This window comes from Ursus maritimus, unplaced genomic scaffold (genome assembly GCF_017311325.1).
Source record: "Ursus maritimus isolate PB19 unplaced genomic scaffold, ASM1731132v1 scaffold_22, whole genome shotgun sequence".
Taxonomy (NCBI): domain Eukaryota; kingdom Metazoa; phylum Chordata; class Mammalia; order Carnivora; family Ursidae; genus Ursus; species Ursus maritimus.
This window is the reverse complement of record NW_024424675.1, coordinates 27,118,711-27,128,427: the sequence shown is the minus strand read 5'-3', so window position 1 is coordinate 27,128,427 and position 9,717 is coordinate 27,118,711. Positions and strand designations below refer to the sequence as shown.

The 9,717-nt window shown below is 56.6% G+C and overlaps 1 protein-coding gene across 1 annotated transcript in view; it reads right to left on the bottom strand.

Annotated features, from left to right (window-relative positions):
- Nucleotides 1-3,417: 3,417 nt before the first annotated feature.
- The window catches only part of VSTM2L (V-set and transmembrane domain containing 2 like), a 35,691-nt gene continuing 29,391 nt past the window's right edge, over nucleotides 3,418-9,717 (bottom strand). The window contains exon 4 of the mRNA XM_040637838.1: nucleotides 3,418-4,808. Within this exon, the coding sequence (XP_040493772.1) occupies nucleotides 4,536-4,808 (273 nt within the window). The 3' untranslated portion in view covers nucleotides 3,418-4,535. The remainder of the gene's footprint in view (nucleotides 4,809-9,717) is intronic.

Genomic DNA, 9,717 nt, shown 5'->3' with positions numbered 1-9,717 from the left:
CAGGGTGTTGGAGGGGTTGGGGCCAGAATTCAGGGCCTTGGAGACCAAGGGAGCTGAGGGCTAGAGGTGCAAGAGTATGGGAGCTGAGCAAGAGTATGGGAAGATGTCCCTGGCCAGGGGTCTGCTCTCTCTCTCCATCCTGGGAACCACCTGGGGGTACTAGCTATTGGTGTGGGCAGGGATCTGAAGGCCAAGAGGGGGCTGGGACATCTGAATTTATAACAAGCACACCACCACTCTATTCTGCTTCTTTTTTTTTTAATTTTTAAAGATTTTTTTTTAAATTTATTTGTCAGAGAGAGAGGGCACATACACAAGCAAGGGGAGCAGCAGGCAGAGGGAGAAGCAGGCTCCCCACTGAGCAGGGAGCCCGATGCGGGGGTTCCATCCCAGGACCCCGGGATCATGACCTGAGCCAAAGGTAGATGCCTAACCGACTGAGCCACCCAGGCGTCCCACCGCCCTATTATTCTTACGGCGGGACACGAAGGGGACCACGGCCTGCTCCTAACCTGGGGGTGTGCAGAGGTTTATCTGAGACTTTAGGGACAGGACTAAGTATGATTGTTAGGAACTTCCCTCCCCCAGGACTCATGTTTCTCTCCTGCCCTTCACACCCACCTCCCCAGGCTGCCCTGGGGAGAGGCACAACTTGGCTCTGGCTTCCATATAAAAATCACACAATATTAATAGGAGTCAGAATTTCCTGCGGGCCTCCCATGTGCCCGGTGTGGGCTCAGGGGCATGGTGCTGTAGTTGGAGGCACCCCTGTTCTCTCAACAGATTTATTGAGATATAATTCACACACCATACAGTTCACCCATGTAAAGTGTACAATACAGCGGTTTTTAGGATATCCGCGGAGTTGTGTATCCATCACCACGGTCAATTTTAGAATATTTCAATCACCCCCAAAAGAACCCCATAGCCATTAGCAGTGACTGCCCACTCTCCTCTCCCCTGGCCCTGGGAGCCACAGTCTGATTTCTGTCCCTATGGGTATTCCTATTCTGGACATTTCATATAAATGGCATCGTACGATATGGGACCTTTTGTGTCTGGCTGCTTTCTCTTAGAATAATGTTTCCAAGGTTCATCTATGGTGCAGCGTGTGTCAGTACTGCGCTCCTCTTTATTGCCAAATAATGTTCCAGCGTCTGGACATGCCTCATTCTACCCAGCTGTTCGTCAGTTGATGGGTGCCTGGGTAGTTTCCACTTTTTGGCTATTATGCATAATGCTGCTATGAGTATTCACGCACACGTTTTGTGTGGACATAGGTTTTCAGCTCTCTTGAGTATATACACAGGAGTGGAATTGCTGGGTCACACAGTAACTCTATGTTTAACGTTCTGAGAACCCGCCAGACTCTTTTCCCAGGAGGCTGCATCACTTTATAATCCCACCAGCAGAGCACGAGGGTTCCAGTTTGGCCACATCTTTGCCAGCGCTTGTTATTATCTGTCTTTTTGATTCACACCATCCTAGTGTGTGCAAAGGCGTATCTCATGATTTTGATTTGTATCTCCCTGGGAGCCTCCCCATTTTACAGAAGAGGAAACTGAGGCTCAGAGACACGAGGAGCCTTGCTTGAGATCCTGAGGATGTCCAGCAAGCATGGATAGAGGCAGGATTCTAACCCAGGCCCTCCTGACCCCTGGGCTGCATTCCCAGTGGAGCAGGAAAACTCCCTCCAAGGAGATGGGACACACGCCCCTGGGGAGGCAGGTAAAATGAAATCCTGTGGGATCTCAGGATTTCCCACGGAAAGCCCTTCACCAGTGCCTGGTGCAGAGTAGATACTCAGGACCTGTAATTAGTGTTATCACTGGAGTGGGAGCCTCTACCCCCACCTTCCCAGAGGAATGTGGGCTTTTCAGGGCTTGCCTTACACTTGGGCATTTCTGGAGGAGACCATATTTGTTGGAAAAAAGGCTGGCTGCTACCCTGATAGGACCTCAGGTCATTGACCATCTAGTGCAGGGACACCTGGATTCAGCAGCAGGTCCCCAGCCCTGCTTCATAGCCTGCCTTATTCATGTCCTCAGCCAGCCAGCCCGCCAGCCTTCAACCCGTCCTTCCCCCCGCTTGATTCTCCCCATCAGAAAACTGGGGATACACACTTCCCTTTGGGACTGCTGGGGAGGTCAGCGCAGGGCCTGGGGCACATTCAGTGCTCAACCAAGCCCTCAGTCCCTGCTCTAGAGGGAGGCTCACTCGGTTTAGCTGCAGGGGAGCTTGGGGACAGACTACTGCCCCGGATTCGGTGTGGGTGGTGCCCGTGGTTCCTGTAGGTGCCGAGGAAGGACCAGCTGGGTGTGCTGGCTGTGAGGGTTTCAGCTGAGAGCCCCAGAACGACATGCCCTCAGGCAGATTCTCAGCAGGACCACGGTGGGTGGGACTCTTGTCTGGGATGAGCTAAGGGCAATCCAAGCCCAGGGCATGATGGGAGAGGTGGTGATGTTCGGTGTGTGGGGGTGGGGGGGTGCGGGGAGTGGTCTGAACCTAGCAGAGCAGAGTTCAACAACTGGGTGACCTTGAGCAAGCTACTTAACCTCTCTGATGCTGTTTCCTCAACTGTAAGAAGGTGCTGGTGATACCCTGATGGGGGCAAAGGCGATCCTCAACGTGCCGTGCCTGAACCTCCGGCTCAGCAGACACCCCGGGAGTCTCATGCTCGCGCATCAGGACACGCGGGCGAGGATGCCCTTGGCAGTGTTGCTGAGCACCCAGATGGAAACACAAATTCTTGTCAACAGGAGAATGAATCGATAAGTTGAGTTGTGGGATATTCATGCGGTCATAAAAATGGACAAATTACAGACATGCAACAACGTGGGTGAATCTCACAGCGTGCTGCATGCCAGGATGGGTGTGGTACGCGTCCGGGCATAGAAAGTTCTAAATGATGGACAAAACTCAACTATATTGCTTAAGATGACATGCATATAAGTAGTAAAGCTGTAAAAAGAACATGAAGAATGTGTTTCCCTCAAAAGTCAGGGTGGTGGTTACTCTCTGAGAGGGAGGAGAGTGGGTACGAGCAGGAAGACACACGGGCTGGGCTGGGGGGCTTCTGTTCCGAGTCCTGTGTTTGGTAGGCGGTGGCCTCACGTTTATTTGCTTTCTAATGTATTTATTGACAAAACAGTGTAGACATGTCTTACGCACGCCTCTGTATGTGTGATTATCTCAAAATCTAAGAATAATTCAAGCATCCGGTAATTGGCAAAGCCGGTTTCCCTTCGCCCTCTCTGTGCCCAGCCAACTCTTGTTCTGGGCCAGAGAGCAGGAGTGAGAAGCTGCCGGGTGAGGCTGGGTGTGGGCCGGGTGTGGGCCGGCCCCTCCCCCGCCTCACAGCTCCAGACCCAAATGCCCCAGAAAGACACCGCCCGGAGGTTTCTTTAAACCGCTTTATTGAGGTTGGCTGGTAGTCACGGATTGGATCATGTGTACAGGGTTACCCCCATACCCCTGGGCAGAGCCCTCGGCCTCTCCCACATCCCAACTCCATCACTGAGGGGCGGCCAGAGGTTTGAGCCAGTTCCCAGGGGGTGTTGGGCCCAAAAGAAATATTTACAAATTACCAGGGGGTGGGTGTCCCCCTAGTCGGGAATTGTGAGGGGAGTGGTATTGGGGGACCTTTGGCTCCCAACAGCCCCAGGCCCTTGGGTAGGTGTGGCATGGGCCCCAGGAGGGGGCTGGGACATTGGGAGCTGGCAGAGGGGGGCTCCTGGGAGAGCCTCGAAGACCCTCAAAGGGGTCCTGCTGGTGCAAAACTCTGCATAGGGCCACTGGGTCAGAGGGAAAAGGCCCTCCTTCAGACTTGCCACGTGAAGGGGCAGATTCCTGGTCCCCCCACCTCTGCGGAGGGTGGGACAGGGAGCTGTTTCTTAGGTATAAGGAAGCTGAACATGAAGGACCCCCCAGGAGTCAGTGGGGTGTCTCCCTCTCCTCCCAGGACCCCTGTGAGTGACCCTGTTCATGGGCCACAGGCCCAGGGCAAGGCTCTCCTGGGGGCTCCGTGCCCCAGTTCTTCGCCAGGGTAGAGGCCCCAGTTCTGCTCAGAAGATTCCAGTCCAAATTCGGGGAGGGGTCACAGTCCACACCCCCAGATTCAAACGGGGGATGATGGGAAAGGAGGGAGAGTAAGGCTGGGAGGCCCGGCTCGGGACAGGATAGGGGACAAGCAAGCAAAGCGAAACACTGGACTCCACTGAAGCTGGTGACAGAGAGGCAGCCTGGGCCCTGCATGGTGCCCGCCCCAGCATTTGGGGGGTCGTCCCCTTGGTGCCCCGGGGCCACCTTCTCCGAGCCAGGTCACCGCAGGGGTCTGAAAAGGGAGGGTTGGGCAGGGCTTACATGCTGAGCAAGGGAGTGGCGGGCAGAGGGCCGACGTGGTGGCCACAGGCAGTCTTGGGGATGGGGAGGCGGCTGGACCCAGGCAGTCCCGTCCCCAGCGGTCCAGCGGCTCCTCATGCACTCTGTACAGCTGTAGGGGCGCGGGGCGGGTGGGTGGCCGGGTAGGCATCAGTCTAGAGGCTGCAGGCCTCCTCGTCCACCGAACGCTTCCGCAGCTCCTTGCCCGGCTTTGGGGGGGGCGGGGCGGGCGCAGCGGGCGGGGCTTCGGGCAGGTGCAGGACCGAGTTCTCTCCGGGCTGCACCCGAAGGTAGGCCTTGACCTTGTGGTGCCGGGCCTTGCCGTCGCTGAAGTCGATGACACGGCACTCGTAGGTGCCTTCGTCCGTGGGCTTCACCCTTGACAGACGCAGTTTGTGGGAGATGTTGCTGCCCACCACCTTGACCACCTGGGGAGGGGACAGAGAGACTGACCTGGCCATCAGGCAGCAGCTGAGAGATGGAGAGCGCTGGTTCTGGGAGCCCGCTCGTAGCCCCGGGGCCCCAAAGACCACTCCCACAAGGGTGCTGGGAGGCTTGCGGGGAAAGTGAGTCAGATAGCAAAAGCAGAAACCACTTCAGTGTCCATCAACAGCACGAGTAAATGGGCGGTAGTCAGTTGATTTGATGGAACACTGCCCAGCGGTTAAAAAGCCGGAGCTAGGGGTGGGCTCCGCGACACGCGGGGAGGGAGAAGATCTCACGGCAGAGCCCCTGTGGGGCCAGGCCATTTCTGTAAACAAAAGCATAAAAACGCGCGGTCCTGGCTTTGGAGACACGTGTGTGTGTGAGCGAGAAAACAGACTGTTGGGAATGCGGGGGCCCCAGAGCAGTAGCTGTGTCTGGGCTGGAGGGAGGGCCCAGGACCCGGGGGAGACGGCAAAGTCAGGTCTCAGCCTCGTGTGAAAAGTTCGACTTGCTCGAACACACAAACAAACAAAAAAGAAGGCTGATCACAAATATATCAGGATACTAATAACTTCACACCGGTAGCAGGGAGCAAGAGTGTCCGTACTAGCTGTCTTTGTACTTTGGCTCTTTACTTATTAATTTGATTCGGTTTTAAAATTTTTTTTTTTAAATTGAAATACACCTCGTATGTGGGAAAGCGCATACAGTTTGACATAACCGTGTTCATGTACGCCTGTGTGACCACTGCCAAGAGCAAAGCATGGGACGCTTAGAACCTTCTAGAGCCCCCCTTGTCGCCATTCCTTATCAACACCCTCACCTACCCTGACTTTTGTCACTCTGGATTAGTTTTGTCTGTTCTTGAACTCTTTTTGTGTGTGCCCACTTTCCCACCAAGGAATATCAGTGAGACTACTCCGCACTATTGCCCAAAGCTCCGTTTGTGCTTTTTCACAGCTGAGTAGTATTCCATCGGAGACACACCCCACAATTTGTTCACCCAGCCCCCTGTTGATGCGCATGTGGGTAGATTCCAGATTAGCGCTCTTATGAATAAACTGAGGGGCGGCCAGAGGTTTGAGCCAGTTTTATGAATGAAGAGAAAGGCATTGGCCAGTTTTATAAGGTATATCACTGTGGAAGCCCGGCGAAGGGCACAAGGGACTCTATGATCTATCGTAACTTTCTGTGAGTCCACAATTCAACATAGGGAGTTAAAAGTGGGAGGGGGGAGGTGGGCCTGGAGAGGAGAGGTGGGAAGGGGCGTCCATCCTTCCCTGGCCCCTTCTTACTTGCAGCTGAAAGGAGCCCCACCCTCCCTCCTGCAGCCCCCCACCCTGCCCAGACAGAATGGGGAGATCAGTCCCCAGCCCCGTGTCACTGACCTCACCACCTCCCTCACCACCTGGCATCACTGCAGGCTGCCCAGGCCCAGGCTGGAGCCGAGTGGGTGTCAGGCCTGCAGCCCCAGCCCTGAGCCCTGCTGGCCCCTCCTGCCCCGGAGTGGCGGGCAGGGCATAGAAAACCAGCTGTCATATTCTTGCCACAAGCCCCAGCTCTCGGAGGGGTGGGCCCTGCAGGTCACCCTTGCCATGAGGAGGCTGGGATACGAAAGAGGACAGTCTCCACCCGGGTGCGTTCACTGCAGACGTGCCTGAGCCCGTGCTGGGCATGCGCACATGCAACTTACAGTATCTCACTGACCTGCTCGGGCCTCCGGGCCCCTTTCATCTCCTCCAAATGCCAAGCTCTTTCTGACCTCACGCATGCTGGTCTCTCTGCCCCGGTGCTCTTCCCCACTTCTCTTCACCTGCTTGACTCCTGTCCATTTTCAATATCACCTCCTCCAAGAAGCCCTCCATCACAACCCCCTGTTTATCTTCTTCATAGCAGTCATTGTAGTTTGAGAACAATTTTACTTGTCTGTTGACTTGATTTTTGTTCCTCTCCCTGGCCAAACTATAAACACCACGAGGGCAGGGATGATACCCCTTTTGTTCATCTCAGTGACCATCCAGGGCCTTGTGCCCTGTGAACGACAGCGACATTTGTTGAATGAGTGCACTCACTCTAGGTCCTTCTCTCTCCAAGTGTTGTGGTACTCAGATATCATGCTTTCCAATTTGAGGTCACCTACACACGACTATACTCACTTTACAGATGGGGAAATGAAGTCTGGGAAAAGAGAGGCTTCCCGTGGGCAGTGAGTCAGCGAAGGACAGAGCTGGGAACTAAACCCAGGCCTGACTCCATGCACGCTACTCCTCCAAATGGTGTGACCGGTCCATCCACGGTCACCCAGAGCTGGCAGGGCCAGAGGGGGCACGTCCCAGGCTCCAGAAGGGAAGAGGAGGGGTAGGTGGGCAGTAGCAAGGAGCCTGGCCCGTCTGAGCCTTGCAGCTGGCCGTCACCCCCACGAAGCAGGAAAACGTGGGCTTCTGGTAGAGCGGGAGGCATGAGGTGGGCCACAGGCAGAGCTCGCAGGAGGAAGCGGCAGGAAGCTCTCCCAGCCGCCCCTCTTGGCGTGGGGCTGAGCACCAGCCTCCCCGGCCCCAGCTCGCGGCTGGGTGCAGCTGGAGGCCACGAGCCCCGCTGATGCCATCACCTCTGACCAAGGGCACAGGGAGGCCCTGTGGCCCTGCCATGCTCTCAGGCGAGTTAGGGGATGCTGTTGCAAATGCACAGCGGGGAGCGAATTACCTCAACATCTGTTTCCCTCACGGATATTAATTATCCTTCATTTGTCAACCCTACAAGGCGCTAATGGAGTAATAATGCGAAGCGCTGGGAGCAGCCGCTCCTAGGGAGGGAGCGCCAGACGCGGCCCACCCCTCCCGCCCCCAGACCCGAGACGAGGCCTGGACCCGTGCTCCCCGGGGCAATCTGCGCCCCCCTCCCCCGACCCTGTCGGCCCCCCTCTGCCAGCAGACCCGGTGGCCCTCAGAGAAGAGAAGAGGAGGGAGTCGGGGAGGGTGCTGGGAGGCTGGGTCTGACCCCGACCAGTCGCCACACCCAGGCTCTTGGGACGGAGTCATCCTGCATCTGGGGGGCATTCAGCAGGCGCGCGCTCTGAGCTGGGTGCTGGGGTCACAGCCGTGAGCCGGCCAGACCCCAGCCATGCTGCGTGGACTCACAGACAACCCAGACCCCACACGGAACCCGGCACCGCAGGGAGAGTCACACATGAGACACTGCTCTCTCCAGCCCTGGCGTCTACCCCTTTAAGCACAATCCAGAGAAGGCAAATAAAAAACCCATCGCAGCATTGAGAGTAGTGCTGGCAGCCAGTGTTTACGGAGCGCTTGATCACCACGAGCTGATGTGCTAAAAGCTTTGTATGTCTTTTTTAAGCCCTGCAATAACCCCGTGATGTAGGCCCTGCCAGGATACCCTTTGTATGGGTCAGAAAACTGAGGCTCGGAGAAGTAAAGTGATTGGCCCAAGGCCACCAGGCTGGGGACAGAGACATCTGGCGAGCCTCGCATGACCAGTAAACCACAGGGCTACCTTTTCACCGCCTCCTACCTCCTTCCCTAGGTCCCTAGCCTTCCTTGTCTTGGGGGAGCCCAGCCCATTCTCAGAAGCATATCCTGTGGGAGGGGGGCCCAACATCCTGCCCCAGCTTCCTGGGAGTGGAGGGCGCAGCCTCTTGGATCTCCTCATTCACAAACTGGGCAGAAAACCCTATGGCCCAGCCCTCCAGCGACACCAGAGAGGTCCAGGAGGGGAGGCGACCCCTGCGCCGCGGGCCTGGCTGTAAATCATAATCACGTCGGCACAGGCATCGACAGGCCTCTGCAGTGCAATTAAGCACCTAATTACGCTGCAAGAGACACGGCGAGTCCGTGCCATGACCAAGCTCAGCCCCCTCCCTGCTCACCCATGGCCCAGGCCTCTCCGGGCATGGCAGGGGCACCCTCGGGCCCACAAGGCTGGGGGTCTTTCTCCAGAGCCGGCCGGGGAGAATGAGCCATGCTGATGTATGTCCTACATGCGGCCTCGTGGCTGAGCCTGCGAGGGACAGGGTGGCCCCGGGGAAGGCGCTGGGGTGGGATGGTCCCTGCTCCAGGCCAGTGCCTGCTCGAAGCTCTGCCACTCCCGGGCCTCCATCAGCAGCATGCAGACACTTTCAACACCCTTCCCTGCCCCGCACGGCGTGTTCAGAATCCAGCTCAGGGTCCCTCTGAATCTGGACCCCAGAAGGCCTCACCCACTCCAGCCAGACCCTTCCAAGTCATCACTGCCCTTGCTCCTCGTGCACTCCAGCACAATCAATTTCAGGATTCCACTGATCTTCCCTCTGAACATCCCTGGGGCTCTCCCTTTCCCTCCAGAGTCCAGCCCCCTTGCGCTGACTAGGGTCCCAGCTTCTCCCACCTGGTCATCGTCCCAGCCTCCTTTCAGTCTCCCCAAAGCCACTGTGGCCCCTTCCAATCTGTTCTCTATGACAGCCAGACAGATCTTTACACAATGCCCCCAACTTAGGGCCCTTCCTTCGATGGCTCCTGGCAGTGGCTGACCGGGCCCTTCAGGATCTCATCCCCACACCTGCCCCTTGGCCACACCAGCCTCCTGCAGTTCCTCCAACACACACACCCAGCCAAGATCCCCAGCTCCTAGTCAACACCTCTATACTTCAGTGCTTACTTTAAATAGCACCTCCTCCAGGAAGCCCTCCAGGCCCTCCAGAACAGGCCAGGTCCTCTGTTACTGGCTCAGACCCCCAGGTAGCTCTCCTCATTTTGATGGTCACAATTGTCATTTTACTTTTTATCACGGGTGATAATTGGGTTAACATCCATCTCCCACACTGGCCTGGGAGCACCTGAAGACAGGGACTGGGCATGTGTGACCATGGCCTTTGAGAGACATCTTTGAGGCCTCCGACCACCCTAAGAATGTTTCAGG